Source organism: Nematostella vectensis, chromosome 1 (genome assembly GCF_932526225.1).
Source record: "Nematostella vectensis chromosome 1, jaNemVect1.1, whole genome shotgun sequence".
NCBI lineage: Eukaryota > Metazoa > Cnidaria > Anthozoa > Actiniaria > Edwardsiidae > Nematostella > Nematostella vectensis.
In genome coordinates this window covers 9,788,766-9,812,639 of record NC_064034.1, presented here as the reverse complement: position 1 = coordinate 9,812,639, position 23,874 = coordinate 9,788,766, and the positions used below count along the sequence as shown (strand labels likewise).

Genomic DNA, 23,874 nt, shown 5'->3' with positions numbered 1-23,874 from the left:
CGGTCACGCCACAGAGTCACGGTCAAAATACAGTAACGGTTACGCCACAAAGTCACGGTCATAGGTCATATTACAGACACGGTTACAACAATGTCACGGCCATATTACAGTCACGGTTACACCACAAAGTTACGGTCATAGTTACAGTCACGGTTACGCAACAAAGTCACGGTCATATAACAGTGACGGTCACGCCACACAGTCACATTACAGACACGGTTACAAAAAAGTCACGGTCATATTACAGACACGGTTACACCACAAAGTCACGGTCATATTTACAGTCACGGTTACGCCACACAGTCACGGTCATATTACAGTCACGGTTACACCTCAAAGCCACGGTCAAATTACAGTCATGATCACGCCACAGAGTCACGGTCACGCAACACAGTCACGGTCATATTACAGTCATGGTCACGCCACAAAGTTACGGTCATATAACAGTCACGGTTACGCCACAAAGTCTACGGTCATATAACTGTTTCGGTTTCACTACAAAGTCACGGTCATATATCAGCCACGGTCACACCACACAGTCACGGTCATATTACAGTCACGGTTACACCTCAAAGCCACGGTCAAATTACAGTCATGGTCACGCCACAGAGTCACGGTCACGCAACACAGTCACGGTCATATTACAGTTATGGTCACACTACAAAGTCACGGTCATATATCAGTCACGGTTACGCCACAAAGTCACGGTCATATGGGCACAACGCGTGATAAGAACGACAAGAAAAAGAACAATACGACACATGAAGCATTCCAATAAAAAAACATCTACCTAAGCACAATATGTATGGTGAATGGGTTTTTATTAGAAAACGTTTGCCGCTATACATCCTGAAAGATGAGACTGAACCACAACAAACACGCCTCACTATTAAGACCAACATATGTAGAGGTCACGAAGACAGTAAATACACCAACACCGACTAATACGACCAGCACTATCTAGAGGCTCGTCTCACCAGGCGGGATATTTGCGGCAAACACAGGACCGTCCAAGCCTCTATCTCCGCACAATCGCCCGACATATACAGGTGCGGTTTAAAGAGGATTGTGAAGAAGTAAATATTTACATTTGTGCAAGGTTTCCTATACATGAGTGGTACTGAAATGTTCTGACGAAGGCGTTCGTACGATCATTTCTTTGCTTTTTATCAGAACACTTCCAACGTCATTGCTATCGTATTCCGGGCCGAGCCCACGGAACGTTCTGTAATGGCCCGAAGAGGTCCCGCTAGTCTCTAAAGGAGTCCCGCAATGATTCGAGGGTATCCCGCAATAACCCGCATTTGTCCCGCAGTGCTGCGCGGCAGACCCGCAATGTTCTGAAGCGTCCTCGCAGTCGCTCTGAGAACACGCCAAATTAGCGGTCTCTTTCCTTCGCGTCGGTGAAGTCTCTTTGCACTTTTCCGAATCACTATCGGAAGAGTGAATCTGAACGTGAACCACCTGTCGAACAGGCTCCGATTCAACCGACGGACATGACGATGTCAACGAACAGTGACTTCCTTTAAGCGAGTTCTCCGAGCTAATATTTCCCGTAGTTTTCTCGGAACCCGAGTGGGTATCTATAGAAGCGCTTACGGGAAACGCTGCTCCATGCGAATCAGAGGACGCAAGAAAAGTTGCGGTTGACCTCGGTGAGTCGCGACTTGTTTGCGTACTCCCAGAGCTGGAGGACTTGAGTGGAATATAGCTAAGTTCGTCCCTGTGTGTCAGCTTAGAGTTGGTGGTGTCGGTACCGTCTGCCTGGAATGGCCGCGCGCGTAACTTGTGTCGCCTGCGGTGGGAGCCGCGACGGGCGCAGTAGATCACTAAAAGCCAGACGAGCGACGTGCCCACCACACACGTCACAACCGATATGACTATGATCCCAAGGAATGTCTTCTTGTCGTAGCGGGATTCCTTGTCTTGACATGTTTGCAGTTCGGAACCTAACGACAAGAATCACATGCTAGTCTCACATTGAACTGCACTTTGCCAACAAAAACTTCAAACCATACAAGCCATAACTATTACTGAGATGATTTCTTGGCGGCTTTTCTCTAGTAATTTTAATTTCATTGCTTTTTTCGGTAAACCTACATCGAGCGGAGGGTTAACCTTTTTTTGCAATAATAAGTGTAACTCCGTTAATAAGCACACTGTCAGGACCTACAAGACTTGCCCCATACAGTTAATAAAGTGAACCCCTTTTAATAAGGACAGAGTTGGGACCTACAAGACTGGCCTCATACAGTGGAACTCTGATAAAGACACTTCTGGGACGCATAAATCTGTTCTCATACAGTGGAACCCTGTTAATAGGGGCACTTCTGGGACCGAGTCATAAAACAGAAAATGCAGGGAGCATTCATTTATTAGAAAACAGTAGCGGGATTCCACTGTACTCGCATCCTGATTGGTTGATGGAGGAAAGCTGGGATTGGTCAACTTACCTTCTACGACAGTCAGCCGCGTGTTCTGCCGTGCCGTGCCCAGTGAGTTTGACACTTGACACGTGTACGTTCCCTCGTCGTCACGCAACACTGTCACGAACACTAGCAGCTGACCATGAGCCACCACGCGCGCTGAGAGAGTCACTTTCTTGTCATCCTTGTACCAAGTGAACCGCGGCATTGGGCTACCGCTGGCCTTACATTCGAGGACCGCACTCTCGCCCGTGCGCACTCGTTTGCTGACCATAGACTGCATGAAACGAGGGACCTCTAAAAAGAAACATCGACGTTAGTCATGTCTGCAGAACCCACGTGATGCCGTCTATCTTCATAAATGGCAGTGCACCGGAGAATGCACGTGTCGTTATCCGCAGTGGATTATGGGTAAGGCATAGGGCTAAATCCTGATCTTGAAGTAACGTGAGTGTTTCCAGGCACATAAACAAGAATGCTCTGTGGACCAGATCTTGTTTTTATTTACGCTTATTTGCTTATTTATTTTATACTCATGAGGCACTGCGGGTAGACACACGGATTCTCTGAGTGCAACCTTTGTGGAACAGATGCACGAGATTTTTCAAATCGTCACAGCAATAGAATGAGCCCCCTTGCCTTACTCTTGTGTTTGGTCGATTCTTACTAGTGTTGCGATTCAAAGTGGAATAAGGGAAACAATGATAAGGCGTCAGCGCTCCGTTAAGGTTGGTTCTCACTGGGACGCAAGCAAGCCACGCAATTATCCGATTCTCACTGCAAAACAAGCACAAGAGAATGCAACCGATTGATTGTGTTACTCTTGTGTTGCGCTTGCGTCCCAGCGAGATACAAGCTTGTTTTGTAAAAAAAAAAACTACTTTACGCGACGTTAACATGGACTCACCCAGAACAGTAACGTAAGCAGTAGCGTTAATACTCCCCGCCCCATTAGTCGCAGTACACGTGTATGCTCCCGTGTCCACCCCCCTCGCATTCCTGATAATAAACAAATGTTCTGAGGGCAGGTGTTCGATGCGCTTCTCCTCGGCGGCCGGGAACTTTGACTTGCCATCGCCCATTCTCCATGAGATCACCGGAACCGGGTACCCTGTGGCCGCGCATGGCAATTTGATAAGCCCACCCACGTGGACAGACACGTCATGGGGTTTTCTCGTCAAAACGGGGAATTCTGGGAAATAAAACACGATGTTAGGAAAGTCAAAGCTAATGGCGAAGCTTAAATTGTTTATTGTGGGAACAAAAAAAAAACATGACGATATCTTCCGAAAGCATTTCCAAGAAGGGAAAAGTTAGACTGTTGCCTTCGTGCCAACAGAAATTGTGTATAGGAAACCTTATGCGCACACTTTATGCGCAACTGAAAACACTACCCATTTAAATCACTTACCCAGGACCTCTAATCGTGCCTTCTTGGAGAACTGCGATCCGTATTTGTTAGAGGCGATACACTGATATAGCCCAGCGTCGGAGAAATCGACGGAAATCAAAAAAAGGTCGCTGTTGTACGTCACAATATCATCGTCATCGGTCTGGAGACAAAATCAATAATTCAAGTTATTATTATATAGTAATTATTTTCTGGCGCTAGTAATATGTGAAAAACATTCGTATATGATGATGTAAAGCTTTTTCGCCAAGCAAGGCTGGGTAAAGGCTCTCTCTTCTATTCTAATTCGCTGCGCTCAACCGAATAGAAACATTTATTTTCTAAATAACGAGATGACAACGAGTAAGGAGGAGAGCCAGCCAGCAAATCGTTTATTAACAGGCGGTTTGAAGAACTACAATTACAATGTAATATGAAAAAAAAAATACAAATTACAAATTGATTAAACATTAAGACATTCTAACTAATCAACTAATTGGTTGAAATTAACCCTCGTACAAAGTAGAACTTGTTAGTTTGCTGGAAGGCGTCAAGAGAAAAACGCAACGCTACGAAGCGAATAAATAATGATTCATAATCATGATTACGTTAGATAACAAAAAAAGGACAAAAATCTTATTAATACCGCAAATAAATACATTATTTTGCTACCAAGAAAAGCGCGCGCTTACCCTCACAAAATCAGTGATATCGCGCTCCGAGATGACCTCATATCCCAGGCGCCATTGCAGGCGCACAGAAGAGCTGTTCCTCTGAACGACCTGGACCCTACATCGAAGCGTCACGTTATCACCGCGCATGGCCTTCTGGGAGGGCGGGTGGACGGATATCTGTGGGATGGGGTTGCTCGTATCTGTGAAGAGTCACGTGTAAAATACAAATTATATATCTAAAAACAAATTTGTACACGTCATTTGACAGTTTCGATCGAAATAATCGCAATAACTTTGCTAGTTCAGCCGATGGAAATGGATGCTTTGGAAATGTTCGCCTCAAACTCACCGCATACGAACGCGTCTGGGGTGATGTTGAACACGCTCTTCATGTAGAGCGTTTGAGGGTGGAGACACCGTGCGTGGACCGTGTGTCGAGTGGAGGGCCTGGACCGGAGCCAGCTTCCGAACCATTTGATCTTGCAATCGCACATCAGTTGGGACGTGTTAAGCCAACTAAAGGAAGAGATGATCTCATTATTTCGAGTCGACCAAGTAGTTCTCTGTAATTCCTTAAAGCTGTCTTTTAACCCCAGCCCACACAGTCTTTAATGCTTGAAATTTTATTCTTAGTTGATACTTGTTGTGGTTTACGAGGGACGATACCATTTAATTATTTTATCTAAATCTTGGATTAGTCTATTACGATAAAGTCAAGTTCCAAGAATGTGGATTTCAGTGGAGGAACAGCGTAGTATCAGTCGCCCCCACCCCCTACCCTATCGGCAGGGTAGCAGACTAGACAAGGCAACAAGCTGGTAACATGCTGACAACAAGCTGGCGACATGCTGGAAACAAGCATTTCCGTTTGATTGTATGTCAATGCAAAAGGCGCGACACAAGTTAAAAAAATCATTATCGGCAGTTACCACCCCACCCCCCCCCCCCCCCCTCCCCCGCCCCGTGCTAGCTACGGCCCTGTCACTATTATTTATTTTGACTTACAGTTTTTGGAGTTTGTCCATTCCCTGGAATGAGTTCTCTTGGATCGAGGTTATAATATTGGCCGATAGATTTCTAAGAAAATAAATAGGCATAGAAATAGTGTTCGTTATGTAAAATGATATAAAATGTAAATCTGATATAACACTAAACTATAGCACAAACAGTACATATGATTTTTTGAAAATTCAGGAAAGAAAAAGTCGGTCACAACACGATGGCACCTTAGGTTGGAAAGATTGTCTTATAGCGGGGTTTAGTTAAAGGCCCTATGTGCCACACGGCACGAGGTGGACGGGCTCAGGCTCAGGAGTTTAGTTAGTGTTCGTTGTTGTGTGCATGGTTTTGTAGGCTATGATATGCTTATCTTAGTAGTGAATTAAATCCGCTTGAATCACGGTGACTCTCAATCCATCCGACGATAAAAGCAGCTCGAATATATTTCTTAATTATCAAGCAATGCTGTGATAGTTATATTTTTTTAAATGATGACCAGACTTTTGAATAGGTCTAAACAGCGCAATAATTGCTAAATATTGTTATATTACGTACAGATATTTGATGTTCTCCAGGCCTAAGAAAGCTGTTGCTGCAATTGCGGTGATTCTGTTGCCGTCTAGTCGCCTGAAACAACAAGAAATCAACAAAAATCAAATAAAAATTACTTACTTGCTTCTTCTTGTTGTTATTGCCAACAACAAAACTAGTAGCAAACATCACGAAAACAAACAAAAAGTTGACAACATCGCCAGCAGCGACAACAACACCACCAACGAAAACGACAACGGCAACGCCGACAACAACAACTAAAAAAAAGAGCAGGAACAATCTGAACAATACCAATCGTTAAAAACATAATTTCAAAATTTAAAGAAGGTTGATTATCCTATACATTGTTATTGTTTACAACTAAAAATACAACGGTTTATTTGCCAGAAAATTTGCATACGTTATTGGTGATATTTGATTGAAAATATATCGATTATTCGCTTAGTTAGCGCCGATAGAGATGGATGCTTTGTGTAACTCGGTGATGTGTGGGAGCATAAAATGGGGACGTGATTTCTTTAAGACTTACAAAGATGCGAGGTTGGTCAGACCACGAAATGGCCCATTCATCTCCTCCACGGTCCATGAGATGTCGTTATTACTCAAGTCACTACGAGAGGGAAGTCATATAAGTGGAGAAATCGAGTACCATGTACTTCCATGTACTTTTCATGAAAAACGGAAAAAGATGGAGCTCCACATAAAATATTCACGTCGTATAAATGTCTAGCTTCAACCTAAAAGGACATAACATTTCATGTAATATGTCCCCGTTTTAAAGATCTTGGTAACTAATAAAAAAAACTACTGCAAACTAAAGATATAACAAGTCCTACACTTGGACATTAGTTTATTATTTGTATCGTGTTACACTAAATCTCGTTTAGCTGTGTTTGCTTGTTTGCTTTGTTACTTACAGGCCTTCTAGCGATCGCAGATCCGAGAAAGAGCCCTGCGAGATGTGGTAAATACGGTTGTTTGCGAGGTTCCTGAGACAAAGGAACTATATAAGAGCGAGAATTGCACAATGGGAAACCTCGTCGCAAAAGGAAAATGCACAGGAAGCCCGAGACACAAGGCTCCACAGCGGAAAATACATAAGCGCGGGAAATGCACAGGAAGCCCGAGACACAAGGCTCCACAGCGGAAAATACATAAGCGCGGGAAATCGCAGGAAACCTCAAACACGGGGTTCCCCAGACTAAGGGAATAAATAAGCGAGGGAAATGCTCGTGGGAAATACGGAACACGAGCGTTCCCTTCTCGCATCGTTGGCAGTAGGTCAGACAGCATCCTGTAACGGAAGCACTTTGGCATTGTCGATAATTTGCCCCAGATGTGCCTCCGGTTCCCTATTTCTAGTCAAATTCATGTTATATAGGCTGATCATCGAAAGAGAATGAGTTAAAGGCAACTTTTAAACGCGAAACCGCGCTGTAAAAGAAACATTAAGTTGAAAAATATGAGGAAGTTGCTTTAGTTTTAAAGGACGCATTTAGAGTTTTATTATGAAATTTTGTGTCTATCGCTCTGCCTAACGGTTAGTCTGCCATTTTGGTTCTGATGTCAAACTTCTCGAGGTGTAAGGAGGGGGCGTCACTATCCCTTTTATTGCGCGATTTCGCGTTTAATGTCAGAGAAAAGTGAGGAATATCTACAAATAAAGTGTTGCTGCAGCTTCAGAGTTATCACCGTTCACTGTGACTGGCAAGTTCTTTGTGTGCAAAACCTGTTTGCGTGCTTGATCCCGCCCTTCCTCCCTCCCCCCTCCCCTAGCTCAGTGTGCTCATGAAAAGCTCTGTGTGCGTAGGTGCGCGTGCATATCTGACTCCCTATGTTCAGTGGGCTGCGTAGTAAACAGAGTGATGTCCATACTGCATGCATTAAACAACTTACAGGACTTTCAGTGCTAGAAGATGCTTGAATGTGGTGTCTTGTATGTGAGATAGCCTGTTTCTCTCCAGATTCCTGTAAGACAATATGTATAATTAGCATCTTGTGAAAAGACTTACTATTATTACTGTGTGCGGTTGGTGAGGAACAGACCTTTTCGGGTATTCTGTGACTCTACTATTAAAAAGACAAACAAAATATGGCATGTAAAAGGCTAAAGGTATGTTAAAGAGAAATCTTTATCACGCGCAAACGCCATCTCTGCTGTCACTTGAACTCCTTGGACAATACGCTTCTATCTTTTAAAATTAAGTTTTTTTAAATTTTTTAAAGTATCATTTTCGCGAAAAGAAGTCTAGAATAAAAATGTGAAAATCGCAAAATTCTCCACGCTAAATTATGACATTCTGTAATGGCCTAATAATAACGGCAACTTACAATTTTCTCAAAACTGGGAACGACCTCCAGTCCGCAAACTTGGTTGTTATTATGGTTGAGATTCGGTTACTCTGTAGATAACTGCAGACATAAGCAAACTCATTGGTTTAATTTCCTTTTTTTATGAGTCAGTAGAGAAGCGATATTATACTTACAGGTTTTGAAGATCGCGTAGCCCGAAGAACGAGCTGGTCTGAATGGTTGTGAAATTGTTGCGGTCAAGGTATCTGGAATATTGATTAAAATTGAATAAATATTAGGATAATTATGTAATAAAAATCACAGCCTCTCCCTTGCTTGAGCAATCAAACTAAGTTCTTCCCATAACGCCACACTCCATACGCCTCACCTTGAAGGTAGAGCTAAATCGACCCGCAATAAATCCAATGATTTAATTTCTCACGTAAAAAAGGCCTAGCAGGGCGTACTTTTGGGAAAAATTTAAAAAAGTTTGGAGAATTTATTTCCGTGTGAAGCGACTGCTCTTATGACAAAAAAACCTTCATTATTCACGTGACAAAATTAAAAAAAAAATACACTTACAATTGCTGTAGTTTGTTCTGACCCCAGAACGCTCCACGTATCGTGGAGATCCGATTTTTAGAGAGTTTCCTAAAACAGGAAGGAAAGCATTTATTTAGAAATAATATTCGTGTAAGCGTTGCATACCACAAACTAAAACTTGAAAACTCTAGTTCTAGAATGCGTTCCAGAATGAACAAAGAAAGGACCATCATAGAAAAGGGCTATTTAGGACAAAGGGGTAAAACGGGTAGTCATAACATAATCATAGACAGCGCTTAATTTTTGAATTGTTTGAAGTGACAAGGTAATTGAAAAGGGCAGTAAGTATGTCTTTATTTCAACCAACAGCGCAAATACTGATGGACAACGAAGCTAAAAGCACTTTAGAACAGAAAACATTACTGCCTTCGGCTTAATCCAAAAATACAGTACATTGACTTTTGTGGTAACATTGAAAAACAAAAAATATATATTTCTTTTATTCCGGACTTGTTCAGGATATGATATGTGAAATACAATTAAGTTCGTCACGATAAAGGTAATTACAATGGAATGTCAATATTTTCATGTCTTTAGCCGTGATTTTGAGAAAGCGGAAAGGGCGAAGGCAAAACAATTTTGCGGTCTTGAAATTTAAGACAGCGGCCTTTGAAACGTGCCTGTGATATGTGAACTAATTACTTCAAGTAGGAATTGGAAAAACTCGGTTTATGTGGGCAAGAATATCGAGAAAAAACTCACAAGACTTCAAGAGAAGACAGCCTATTGAATGCAGATGCCAATATTGAGGTAAAGAAGTTTCGACTCAAATCACTGCAAATAAAAAAAGAAAAAGAATTAGTAAGGCAATTCTAGAGGGTGTAAGTTTACACGGGTGAATGGGGTATCGGTTGTCGCGTGAGTGCAATTTAAGACTCTTGGAACAGATGGCCAGAGAGATAAGAAATCATACTTACAGCCTTTTCAGAGACTGCAATTGGCTCAAGGCATCGGAAGGTACTGAAGTGAGTCTATTCTTGCCGAGTTTCCTGGTTAAGCCGAACAGAAAAAGACGAGTTACTAATTACGCTCTCCCACGATGATGTTTTACATATGAAATAGACGAAAAAGGCAATAAGTGTTATTACAATAGCGATGTAGACTAAATAAAACAATGATGACAATGAATAATAACCTGGGATCATGCTGGGAGATTAACTATAATATACGCTACGTTAAGTTGATTTGGCGCGCGTTCCGATGCGAAAACCATTCAAGAATAGTCGATTTAGCCGCATTTTCGCTTACTTAATGCAATCTTCCTTTTTATATTCAGTTAGCGAGGTATATCTAAGATAAGCGATGGAATATCTGATAAGACAAGAACAGATCATGTTAACAACAGTAACACTTGAAATTCCTCATATCAGAAAAAGAAATAGCGGCTCAAAATTGGTATAATTTCATGGCTCTGCTATTTGTAGAGAAAAACCGATGGTGTGCTACTCACAGGTTTTGAAGATTTGAAAGATTGGTAAACGCATGATGACCAATGCTTGATATTTTATTGCTATTCAGATATCTGTGATAACAAACAATAAAAATGTGAGGTTTTGAAACAACACAATTTTGTTTGTAATATCTGTATAATTACTTGATTTTTTTAGCATGTCATACACATTAAAAAAACAGAGCCTACAACAGAAACTAAGCTTTAGGCTTGGAAAATTAATCAAGAGTGCGTAAAAACATTTATGGAAGTCTAATAGTTTAATTACTGTTAACCATGCCTTGTACTTAAAAAAACATATTAAATCACAGGAGCCAATTACAGCAGCTCCCTTAATTAATTAGCAATATTTTGGCCAACAAAATTCATTAAAATTTCTAGAAAAAAAAAGATATAATCAATTTTTTTCAGACCCAATAAAATATATACTTACAAATTTTTAAGTGCGTGTTGTTTTGTTGTGTTCAATGAAGGGATGGCCACAATTTTATTGTGATGTCTACAAATAAGAAAATAGTAATTATGTTGAGATGACAAGATAACATGACTGTATATAAATGAGTAACAGTACCACATATGTTACATGTCAAATTATACTAAGATCTGTAATCTTCTCCTGGGTACTTACAATGTTAGAGTCATAAGAGTGCTGGGAAATGAGTCCCATGGCGGGATGCTACGAATGTTGTTATGGTGAAGATGACTATAAACAATAAAATATAATATATTTTAGTTGCAATCAGCCATCTTTAGTTATTTATCTATTTTTTTTTTTGGGGGGGGGGGGGTGGGGTGGGGGGCACAAGCTCCTTTGATAACATCTCAGCTTTTCCTCATTTTCCTATTTATGCAATCTGAACGAGATAAAGGCTTTCTTACTCTATTATGAATACTGGTTATTTTATTATTAAGGTAAAACCATGAATAACTAAATGAAAGGTAATTGCAAGTGATTAGAAATTTTAGATATTTGATGGTTCTGAGAGTCACGACTGGGTTACAATATAATTAATGCATTATCACTGCAACACACAGGGTCCAAGGGTAGGCTGAGTATCTGGGTTACAATATAATCAATATATTTTTACTGCAACACACAGGGTCTAAGGGGTAGAATGAGTAAAAGGACTTGCTCTCAGGAAAAATTTGGGTCAGCAGGAATAGGATTGGAGCTACCAGGAATGGGATTGAAGCCACCAGGATAGGATTGAAGCCACCAGGATAGGATTGAAGCTACCAGGAATGGGATTGGGAATGGAACATGATATGGAGTAAACAGGGACATGAAAAGCCTGAATTTCAATCCCTCTTTAGGAACATAATCCTGACAGTTTCTGAAGATATCCAATAAATATTCAAGAAACAAACTATCTGGTTGAACATGGCAAAGAAATGCTTGCCTGCACATTGATCATATTTATGAGGTATGAGTCAATTAAAAGTGTGATATTCACATGCACATAGCCTCTAGCAGGGGAGGGGGTGGGACTGGTTTCGGATCTACAGGTGGGATGGGAGGGAGGGGAATGGCAAACATAAAGGCCTTTAAAAAACATCCCACAAAATAATATTTTCAAAGGGTGCGTTACCCCTTATGGCTAAAAATACCAGGATAAGGAGAGGAATTATGGCTCACATGCTATACAAGGAAACAACATCATTATTTTCTTGGAGGTAAAGGAAGACAAAATCCTTTCTCCCTTATTTTAAGGGGGGGTGGGAGGGGGATGATGGAAGCAGGCTATGATGGCAAGAAAGCATCGGCTTTAAATAAAATCTCTTGTTGCTGTCTTAATAGTTTATGGTGGAACACTTGTTATCCAAACTTTTTTTTCATTTCCCTTGAAGGTTTATGGTATCAATTATCAGATTTTGCTCAATTTGTTCTATTGTTTTCTACATATATCTACTAGACCCTAACATAACCTTATCTTTATTGTGCTAGTACTTCATTTCAGGAGTCTATGTTCACAATTATCTCTGCCTATTTATTGACACATCACAAATTTAATACATGATGAGGAGAAAGGATTGTTATTATTAAGAGCTGGTATTACTTACAGTTCCTTTAGTGCAGTAAACTTCAACAGCTGTTTGGGGTCCAAATCAACAATATTATTGTAGCCAAGGTTCCTTTCAGGAAAAGACAAAATAATGATTTTACTTTTCTTGTTAAGACATAAACCCTGAACAAAAGAATAACTTGACATTACAAACACTTGACATTAAATATTTAATGAACAGTCCACCAACTCTGTTTAAAATAGAACCATTTGGAGCTAAATATAGATCCTTGAACACTATGCCCTACCGCCAACTGACAAGCCAAAAAAAAGAGATTTCCCATAGTTGCTGTAATATCAAAAAAAATTTCGGGGGCAGCTGTGCCATAATGCAGAGTGACATTTCAAACAAATGAAATAAGACAGAGAAAACCACATACAACAATAGAAATTCAAACATTTGATCAGCCCTTCCTGTAAGATGTCAGTCCTAGAGTCAATCACTATTGGCTTTTTTTATTGCAAATCCAAGGAAAACAGAAACCAAAACAATATTATTGAAAAACATAATAAGTAAATATTTTCCCTTATGTCCAAGACTTTAACCAGTGCTATCCTATTAAATGTTTAAAATTCTTCACATTTAATGTTGTTTTTACAGTTGGTTGTATACACTGTTTGATGGAAGAAAATATTTTTGTGGTTGAAGTTCATCAATCATGTTCATCAACCATGTCCATCTGTTTAACCTGAGCCAACTGCATAAAGTCAGCAGAAACAAAGCCAACAGAAACATAAAAAGTACTTATTTACCCATGAAAGTAAACTAATGCACTGAATTATGGAAAGACAACTAATGTACAGTACTCTGTAAAAAGTAAGAGCTTTATGAGAAAGATGTCTCACTCAGTTAAGGTAAAGGTTATGAGACTTGTAATAAACAGCGGATCAAATTTCAGCATTATTGAAAGGTTAAAGAAATAAACAGACAGTAAAAATCTATGCTTATTTTTCCTGAGTAAATAGTATGATAATGGATCGTCAATCTGCTGAGAAAACAGATCTGACAGGAATATATCAGCATCAGCGACTTATTGCATGCCAAATCGTAATCCTGCTTTTTTATATGGCACCACTTTCCCATAAAAACCTTAGATATTCACAAGCGCTGCAAATCTTTTTGGTGATAAAATCAGACGTGTTGAATAAACTACATGCAATATTTATAATCGGGCAATAAATAGGCTAATGGCAAAAGGAAACTACAGCTCAAAATAAGACCTAGTAGTTTAGATTAGACGGTGCTTTCCGTGTACAATGTCGAGAAAGCCATTCAAGTGTTAAAAAAAGAGAATCCAGAAGACAATAAAGAGCTCTAAATCAAAAAGGCAGCGGACGCATAAAGCCGAAAATAATTTATTTGAGAGGAAGCCTCCTTTATATAAACAATAATAATCTACTGCGAAAACTCTCCCCTTCAATCACGAAAACACGTCCATTGTTCAATGTTGCAAAGGTTCAGACGGCAGCCACAATGTAAATAGTTATTTCAGTAGAACAAATAGCGTGCTTGTGAGGGCCATGCAATCATAATTTGTTCACTTTTCCGAACCAAATAACCTTTTATTAATTCTTCGGCACAAAAGACCGTTAATTACCATCATAAGGCAGTTCCTGGAGCTACTAATATGATTAACAACAACTACATATCTCACACACCGAGGCCAATAACTCGTTGCAAATACAGTCACACTCAGACGTTTTTATTGATTATGCGTTCTTGAGAGCCAAAAGCGTGGTTTGTGAAAACATTCAGTTTGCGAATTTACATCCAAGTGCAAGTCTAGATTAAACATATGGCCCAAGACAAAGCATTCAAATTACTAAGCCTTTCCCCAAAAAAACAGTAGGAGGCGTGTTGCCCGCTCCGGGTTTTTTTATTCAAAATCACACAGCGGCTTTTTTAGCCGACTTCTAAACAGAGCAGAGAGATATCCCTAAGGGCAAATTCACATTCTAATAATCCACAGACAAAACTTCAACCATCTGGAAGTTTTAACTAGAAAAAGAGGATTAAATATTAGAGGATTTACTCAATTCAGTTTGTTAATAACATCGTGGTTCTTAGGAGGGATACTTAGAAAGGGAAGGGGCTAATTTGGAGTTCACTAGTAACTAAGTCCACGAGGAAATTAGTTTGGCAACGGGTTACTACAAAAGAATCGACCAATGAGACGCGCAGAACGCGCAACGGGATATATTAGAGCACAAAATACTAAAACATGTCCACATGCAGGGCCGAACCACTCGAAAAATACCTTTGTTTTGAAAAGCAAACGTGGTGGCCGCTAAATTGGTTATGTCTGGGTTAAAAAAATAAAGCATACTCGAATATTCGCTGCGTATTTCATTGTAAAACGTAAAAGAACAGGAGTCTGACAGACGAACAAAAGCAACGTTTGGCACGCAAGCCGGGCTAATTTAATGTGTGCTCTCCGCAGAAATAGCTCAAGAGATATTGAGACGAAGTGGTAACCAGCCGGGTGAAGCAAAAACACACTTGCACTATAGCATCCAAAGAGGATAAGAGTTCTAGACAAGCTATCATACTTAAGAGCCTAAGAGTAATATAGGAGCATCGCGTAAGAATTTGTACACAATTGTGTTCATTGTAAAGTTGTATCCGAAACATTTTCTAGTGAGATTTAGAAGGTAATTAAAAGGACAGTCAAGGACAGTAAAAGATTAGGTTTCGAGCTATGATGTCAAGCGGTATTCGGTTAAAATAAAAGACACCTAATTCGCTTGTTCTGCTTCGCGAACAAATTGAAAACGCATTACTTGTTGCACGGCAATAATGAGATTTCGCTTAGCAATGATTTCTATATTATAGTGGCTCGAATGTATGTGCGTATACGATGAATTTTAGGCAGAAACCCGCTGTGAAAACCTCTCGCACGAAACAAAGAGAAACGTTGGCTGCTTTTAACCACGTACTGTGTACAAGCGAATAAACCTGACTATCTGTTTAGGTATACAAACAGCATGGTTTAGCTACTATAAGAGAGTGGACGGTCGGGAGCTCTACGTACATGCTGCGTTCGCGACTTACATAAAACCGCGAATTGCAAAACGTTCGCTTGTGGCCAACTCTGACATATTATTAAAGCTTTACAACAAATGTTGCCCTAATTCGTTTGCAATCTGTCACTTATTCCATCAACTATAGGCTGCCCGCGAAAGCTTTATTCTCACGATATCAAACTGTGCCTCAAATCCCACTGTATATCCATCCAAACATGGCTCTCGCAGCAAGCTTATAAATAATCGAATACCCGTTGATGATATTTACGCGCGCGGTTTGAGCACATTCTCTCGCGCATGGAATCTCTTCCATCAAAACTCGCTTACTTGCACAACAACCGAACTTCCTGAATTCCCCCATAAAAGTGCCAATTGAGAAGTTCTCCTGAACTTTTCATGTATCCAGTGAAACAAGATACAAGGATAACGCTAAAGCTAGCTTGGAAGGACCTCTTCACCCCAGATAAAGCTTTCGCACATACATATCTTATCGATATAGCTGTTCAACAAGGTAGAAACTCAATTCTCAATTCAAATAATATCTACGAGCACCACATAATCAAAATTAAAACATAAAAGGCCGCTAGGTATGAACAGCTACCCCTACAGTCGTGAACGGGACCCTAAACGTTCGAAACTTCGTGTACTGTGAAGCAAGTATGAATTGTAAAAGTAAACTTACAACGCCGTAATATCCGATGGAATCCCGACGGGAATGGCTGTTAAATGCTTGCCTTCACAGTTTACTCTGTTCCCCAGGCAATAGCAAGGTTTAATCTCCAAGCAGGCAGTCCCTTCAGTCTGTTGACTGCTCACAAACACACACAAAATCCAAATATACAGCACCAGCCAAGAGAAGGTGCTAAACCAGGACGCCATCTTACTCTTCAAAGGGGGGTTCGTTCATCGCTACTCAAGTAACCACAATTCACAATGAAATACTATAGAAACTTTCCGGTCTTCACTCCAAATGTGTTCCACCGTTCTGAGTGACTAAAGCGTGTATACAAATCTTTCCCTCCCAAAGGACATGTAGCTCTGAGATCGATTGAAACCCAATGCTCATCGACATGCAACTGACCACCCACGAAAAGGACACAATAACAAGCCTTGTGATTGGCCAATTTCGTCTGATTGGCGGACAGATGAAGGGGATCCAAACGGCGGGATACAACTCAAACAAAACTTTGTGTATTCTCAGTTGTTTTTATGTCCCGAGGATAAATTGACGTATCCATAATTACCATTATATGAGATGACCAAAGACAGCCAAATGTAAATCATAACAATTTCATGCTTCTTTTTTTTTCTGAAGAATAATACTTATACGTCAAAAAGCGTTTCTATTAAGCACATTGGTCCTATGCGGTTTTCGGTCAAAATTTATATTTCGTATGTTGTTAAGCTACCCTGAACTAAGCGTTTTGTCAAGATATTACGACTTAAATCTAAAGTAAACAATTCGTCATTCCACATACAATATTTGCGCATTCTTTTGCTACAATGGATTTAATATTTGGTGCGAAATAAATGAAATAAAAAATGTGTTAATGTCCCGTTAGTGCCGATAGCTGGAAAATAGTCTGAACCAAAAGAAACATTGGTTGGCTTTAAAGAAAGCAGTTTTCTTCATTTGAATCAAAACAGCTATGTGGTTTCCTTAGCGGCAAGAACCGTCGGCATTGATTACGAAAGTCCAAGAGACAGAATGCGCAATAATGAAGTTTTTTTAATTTCAGTAGTTCATTAGAGGACCTTCAAGGCGCAGGGTGGACTTTAAGGGGGTCGCGCACAATGAAAACCTAAATCTTTTAAACACGCAATATCCTTTATGACTTAGCCAGCTAAAGGACATAAATGCGCACCGGATGAAGAAGTAAATAACGTCAAATTATGGATAATAGGGAACGCTATCTTAAGCTAAGCTTCCACGAAAAATACCGTCAACCCTGTACGCTGAAGATTATGACGCGTGCTAGGGCAGGGTGAGCACAAGCGGCAAACATCGAGGGAAATGATAAGAAGCTTATTACTGCAATGCTCGCTCTATAATTGATCAGATATTCCTCACAAAACAAAGCAAAACACGACGTATTCGACCTGAAAAGAATGGCTTTTCTGCTATCTCCTGACAAGACACAAAACACGTGACCAAAGTGATCTTTATCACAAATCAATATTTTTTCTCGCGAAGCTTAAAAACGCTTTGAAAACGTCGTGAGCCATAACACCATGCTGTTAAATCTCTTGTCTTTGAAACCAGATTAAACGTGTGGGAATTGCTAGGGGGTGGAAGGATTTATGTTAGCTAAGGGAGCTTAAATTTTGGTGCAATAAAAAGACAATGGTCAAAGTTAATAGTGACTACAGGCTGTAAATTGAAAAGATTGATCAATTATTTAAGGGCAGTTGGAAATATTTTTGTATAAAAAAAGAGAAAACGGGGAAAAGATAACGCCGCTCAAAGTATCAAAAGCTCATTTAGGCAGAGTGGGGTAACAATCGTGTTTTCCATGAAAGGAAGTTAGAACATAAAAGTTTGATAATAGCTTCAATTCGCGATTCCGTGCCAAAGATCTATTTGGCTGGAAGTCGCCGGTAGAAACGCCCCTACAAACGATGCGCGTGCTATATTCGCGCCCTAAAACTAACCATTTGAAAAATGAATAACCAATTACTTAAAATATCAAAACATCAACTTTATTCTAAGCACAATAAGCCCACACCAAAAAGTAATTTTAAAACGAGTGAAAACTTTAATTATAGGCTGGACATGTTAGCTTTCAGACTTCGTGGTACCTGATAAATAGTAACATGATTGTTGTTGTGTAAGATATAGCTGTTGGATGGCTACACCTGTGGGAAGGGCGCTATAGGCGAACTGGCCAAGCGCCTGCAAGGTCTCGCTGTGTTGATAACAGCGAGGCCGCTTACCCAGCAGGTTTCTGATGAGAGGAACTAGCACCAAGCTAAGTGCACTTTCAAACTGCCTTTCCATTAGAAAGACAAGGCATTGAAATAAAACATTCTGTCTTAAGTTTTGCCTCTTTTTCTTACGTCTTGATAAAGTACAAGAAACGATATATTAAAATATCAATTAAAGCTTTACCTTTATTTGTAAGATGCCAATTGAAAAAAGAGAAAAAGGTGCCAATGTGTTATCAGCTTACAAGGTTATTTCCCCGGTAAATATCTGGAGACTTTCCTTCTGGGACTATTTTGTTCCAAAGCATTATATACGCTTTGTTTCTCTCAAAGCTGGAAGAAACTTTATTGCGATACTCTTTTGTTGATGTTGCTTTCTCTAGCTATCGGTTTGTGTTTTTGCTTGAATAATAACCGTAGAGATAGGTTGTAGCCGCGAGGGGGATAAACCATTTACTTGATCAATCCCGAACTGTCTTTAGAGAAACACAAAAAAGGACTCTATTACAGCCCAGCGTCTACATGTCTTCCAAATTAGATAAAGATGTGCGTTTGTTTAATATTTTTAAAAGCCTCTCCCCAGCATTATTTTGGATATTGTTTGCAAACTTGATCAGCCATGTAAGACATTAATTGCTGGAGACCAATTTCCGAATAGAAAGTCGGGTTGGCGCCTGTCTAAAGGTTTTCAGTTATGAATACGAATAGGGCTTAAAGGTGAAGTAAGGACGGTTAGCTGATAGTAGAGTGTAGAGTATGAACATATCCTTAGAAACCTAAGTAATTCGAGAGATAAAGGAAGAACCTAGTCAGCCAGTGCGGAGCCCGGTTTCTCTGCCGCCATTGGGCGCTTTCTCAGAACAATGAATATCCAGTGCAGTGCAGATACAACATAACAAGTTTTAAATCGTATTTAGAAGCTTCCCAAAAGATATTGGGGAACTTAGGATCTAATACTCTAAAGATGTGGGAGTTCCTGACTTTATCTAAAACGCATTGGATATTAGAATTACGGTAACTATATAGCGACTATGTTTTACAGCTCAAATACTAGTTCTTGTTTCATATCCCATATCATAGTAAACACTAAGCACAATGTTATCCCATGAGCAACGTTATCCATCTTCAAAAATAACGATAGGGTGTTAGTGACATTTGGGATTGTAACGATTTTATTCGAAATTTAACATACAGACATTTGAAATGTTCTTCTCCGGGTTTCATTTTTCGTTTTGAGCTCTAAGTTTATTACGAGTATACGGATTGAAATAGAAAAATACACAACTAAGAAATTTAAGCACAACTAATAAAATTAAAGAGAAAAAAGGAAAATTTTTCGCTAGCATGAAAACTTCCTTTACGTATATTGTCCTCTCTCCTCTCCAAGAATGATAATCGAGTTATATATACAACCAGCAATAAAGATCCCACGAGCCTTAGTTAAATACGGACGGAATAAATTCCCTAGCCCTTAATCTAGACGAGAGTCTCTAGGTTAAGTCAGGAACTTTGACAAGTGTGTGGAAAGCCGTCTTTAACCCAGCTGTGAGTTACACCATGAGACGGTGGTGCCAGATCGACCAGGGTATCTCCTTGGCTTTCTTTTGCTGTGTGAAAATTTTATGTCATGAGTCTTGATAACGTGCTTCGAGAAACCCATGCCTCATGAGAAGCATTCATAAAGTCTTTTCTTTGTTATACTTCTACTCATTTTTGTTATACCCCTAAACTCATATGGTTCTTGTGCTTTGCCAATGTCAATAATAACAGGGTTTCCTCGACTCTAATGAATTGCTTAGCACTGCTCAACAAGTTAGAACACTAAAGTGCTTGTTTATTAAAGAAAAGACACTCTGTAGAACTCTCTTGTAGATATGTAAAGTATAGTGGAAGTATTACGGCACTTGTATTTCAAGGATCAGAAGATCCCCTGAAGCTTTCGTACGAAACTCAAAATGAACAGAAAAACAATGTAAAACCTTTTCATTATTTATTTATTTATTATTGCACAATATTCAGTATGGGATACAGACTGAGGGCATGATAAAAAACAACAACTTCAAGTACCATCACACAGGCTTTTTATCCCAGAGCGCACGGAAAGATTATAAAAGCATAGGATTTTATACATTTTTAACGCCGTGATGCTGTTATTCCGATACTCTTCGACATTTCATTCACCGAGTTATTTACCGAGTAATATCTGAAGGCAGTGACGATCATGCTATTGATTCCACTGCGAATGTCATGTGTCGAGTACAAATATATTTTACAAATATAAATAATACTTGCACTTAGGCTGGTGAAAAAAATTTAATTACTTAAGCTAAAAATTACTTTAAAATCGTATACCGCGTTTAAAATGACATCTCGCGTTTGCTTATTACCTGTATATCCTTTCCTGATAAACTTTAATTATTTTTCCATTTTCTTATTAGTTTGACCGATATATGCATACATGGGATTCCTTGCTTCCAAACCAAAAAGGATTGTTTGATTAGTCTCGCAAGTATTAGTTGATCATAATGCCAAAGGAAAAATGAGGAAAAGTCTTGAAAGGAATGGATTTATTGCGTTTCAATAACAATACAAATATTTCCTATGTTTGGTACCAAAAATTCCTCTAGAAAAGAAAATGAAAGTGGAATTTAATAGCTTGTTTAAAGCCTTGTTGCTTGCTAAAGAGATTAACATTAAAGAAGAAAATGGTTAAAGAGAATAAAAATAATCAAAATATGTCAGGTTCCCGAGTAGGCCTGCAAGAAGCTTTACAATTTCTTGCTTTTCAGATCAGAATAAGTTGCCGTTGGTTGCAAATTGTGTCCAATTTTTGGGTGCACGCTTTTTCGCTGTCTTGGGTAAAGAAAAGATGCTCACATTAATATACCCTTCTCGAGTTGACATTGAAGAATAACAAACTTTTTGTTGTTGCTCAAAGTGTTTTATTAAAACAGTCGTTTCATGCCTAAAGCCTCAGCAAACGGCTCCCACGTCAACCAGTATTGCTTCCACCACTTCGCCATGTTGACCATACAAGGAATTGTTGGCAAACCCTTAAAAGCAACTTCCAGCAATTGTGTGCATCAATGCTTACTGTTTTCGTTTGGTAGTTTTTGAAATTGCGGAGACACAGGAAGAAAAAAAAGTGCATCCTTCCTTGGTAATTTACTTTTCGGGATGCGAGTGTTTACATTAGCGACCTAGACGAGAATCGAGAATGGTATGGTGATTGTATTGATAACATTTGATTTTCTTATTAACTCTCGCAAGAACAAAGGCATGCTTACTTTACACACTAAAGAGTTTTACTTCTGTTAACCATAATCCTTTTAATGTAGATTTCTCTTCTCTTGATGACAGAAATGGCTCATTGGTTCAAACCACGAGTGGAGCCGAGTGTTTAGACAGCTATTCGCACATTTGTGAAGCTTGCTCAAGCAAAAATGCGCCCGACCTCCTGGGGGTTCAAACACAAAGACTCAAATCGACCTTCTGATGACCTCCCGGGTTTGCATGCGGCGATGGAATCCCAAGCTCAGACATGTGGTTCGAAGAGAGACGCATTTCTAAAAGGAGAACGCCAGACAGCATGCATCCTCGCATTAGTCGCGTCATATGCGCAAAGATTAGTTGTCTATCTCGTTACACTGAAAAAATATAAGCCGAAACGATGCGAGAACAGCTCTAGTGCGCTTTTTGGCACAAGGGACAAAACTGATCTGTTCTGCAAAATATCTGTTCCGCAGCCCGTTTGTTTGCTGGCCAGGAAGATGTTAGACCCCTCGGTTGCTGGGAAAAAATCGGTCCCAAATGGTTCTGCTGGCAAATTTGTGGAGTCAAACTAGTTGTGCTGCGAATTTTTTTTGGGTGTGCTGGAGCGGATGCTTGGAAAAAAATTGTCGCGATTGGTTTTACGGGCAATATTCATGGGCTAAAATGCCTAACCAATGCTGGCTGGGAAAAAAAGGATTTGTCCCTCCTGGGAAAAAGGAACAGATAACGTTTTCCAAGCAACTTCTAAAATGGATAGTTTCGGCATCAGAACATATTCGAACGATAAAATCATTTTTGGAGTTACGTCTTTGCTTTTTCAAAGCTTAGCAAACGAAACGGTTAGTTCAACAAGTGAAAATAGCCATAAAGCATATTATTATAGTCAAATCTATTGCACCTAAGCCGCTTTTGCACTGCCCGGGTCTTGTCAGTTTTTAGATATACTCTAAAAAAGAAATACTTTTTTACACGAGTCTTTCAGAGTTAATCATTGCGAGAATGAGGAAAGTGCGAGAAACTTGATGTAAAAACTTGAAATGGCCGAAATTTTCCCTCTAGCAGAGGTATATTTTCTTTGTATTTCGGGTTTGCCCAAGGAAGCCGAGATTGCGGCCAATACCGAAAAAAGGCATCCTTTGCCTTAATTTGACAAGACAAAATAAATAAACGATATTTCTAGATTTTCCAAATCAATGTTAGGATCCGCAGCATTGTCGGAATACAAACGGCAGACTGTCAGGACGACTTCCTCGCCATTAGAATCATGCGCGCATGCGCGTAGCAAAGGTTGAAGACCCTCCGTGCGTCTTTGCACCAACCTTTCGGTGTGTGTTAGTTAATTCATAATTAATGATTATCTTAAATTGCTGCTAGCAAGATAGTCGACTCGTACGCTCTCAATGTGATGGGTTAACCTTGAATCTTTACGTTGAAGCCTGGTAAAACTCCTTTCAGCCTAGGCTGGATGGAAAATAATGCAACACGTGGCCGGTACTTCTCTAGGGCTTCGGATACATGATGCTGTGTTTGTTTTTTGTGATGGGAGTTGCCCGTGATGTATTGGTGAGGTAGAGGTAGTTTTATGCAGGGGTCTTTTTTTTCCATGGTTGTTTTTATTATTACGATTAGTTAAGTTTTCTTGGAGAGAAAGGCAGGGCCCATTGCGATCGCACATCGTCTGTCAGCATGTATACAACCACAGAATAAAGCTCAGGTTTTTGTGGTGTGATCTAGCAATAATGTAATAGGTCAACGACATCACATCTGCAATAACGTTTCGCTGAATCAAGTTTCTCTTGGATAGTCTTGCAGGATCATCTTAGCTCAGTATAAACGCGACACTCTGTCTTGTTAATGCAGCGCTGATGCCTCGTATCAGAAAACTCCAGAAAACTCTGAAGTGAGGCCCCTGGGGGGGGGGGGGGGGAATAGTTAAATTTTGCAACCACAAACCCAGTGGGCGGGTAAAAAGGAAGCTTACAATAAACTAATGAAACCCGCAAGCTCAAAACGTAACTGAACGAGAAAATTTACGCATCTCGTTGACAGAACACACAGTTGCACGAACAGGTTCCGTTGAACGCGAAAAAGCATGCGTACCCAAAAGTGGGTCTCTTGGTATTAAACTATATTAAAAATTATGATTCAAATTTTATTCTAAATTGTGTTTAAGATTAAACTCAGTAAAGAATCCTCTAGAGAA

General features: G+C 39.8%; 1 protein-coding gene and 2 long non-coding RNA genes across 3 annotated transcripts; 2 read left to right on the top strand and 1 right to left on the bottom strand.

The window, feature by feature from the left end:
* Nucleotides 1-804: 804 nt before the first annotated feature.
* Nucleotides 805-16,560, bottom strand: LOC5520322 (leucine-rich repeats and immunoglobulin-like domains protein 3). The gene is made up of 21 exons (XM_032365290.2): nucleotides 16,156-16,560; nucleotides 12,448-12,519; nucleotides 11,015-11,089; nucleotides 10,820-10,885; nucleotides 10,387-10,458; nucleotides 9,854-9,925; nucleotides 9,639-9,710; nucleotides 8,916-8,984; nucleotides 8,528-8,599; nucleotides 8,373-8,453; nucleotides 7,938-8,009; nucleotides 6,959-7,030; nucleotides 6,571-6,651; nucleotides 6,045-6,116; nucleotides 5,496-5,567; nucleotides 4,840-5,006; nucleotides 4,509-4,690; nucleotides 3,838-3,979; nucleotides 3,334-3,618; nucleotides 2,454-2,723; nucleotides 805-1,949 (listed from the first exon to the last, which is right to left on the bottom strand). The coding sequence occupies exons 1-21, from the start codon at nucleotides 16,350-16,352 to the stop codon at nucleotides 1,105-1,107; spliced, it is 3,108 nt and encodes a 1,035-aa protein (XP_032221181.2). The 5' UTR covers nucleotides 16,353-16,560; the 3' UTR covers nucleotides 805-1,104.
* Nucleotides 11,537-13,730, top strand: LOC125561238. Its single transcript, XR_007307274.1, has 2 exons — nucleotides 11,537-11,810; nucleotides 13,051-13,730. It is a non-coding gene; the product is annotated as an uncharacterized LOC125561238 (long non-coding RNA).
* A 2,339-nt stretch (nucleotides 16,561-18,899) lies between the features above and the next one.
* LOC116603700 lies at nucleotides 18,900-23,874 on the top strand. Its single transcript, XR_004290747.2, has 2 exons — nucleotides 18,900-19,412; nucleotides 21,759-23,874. It is a non-coding gene; the product is annotated as an uncharacterized LOC116603700 (long non-coding RNA).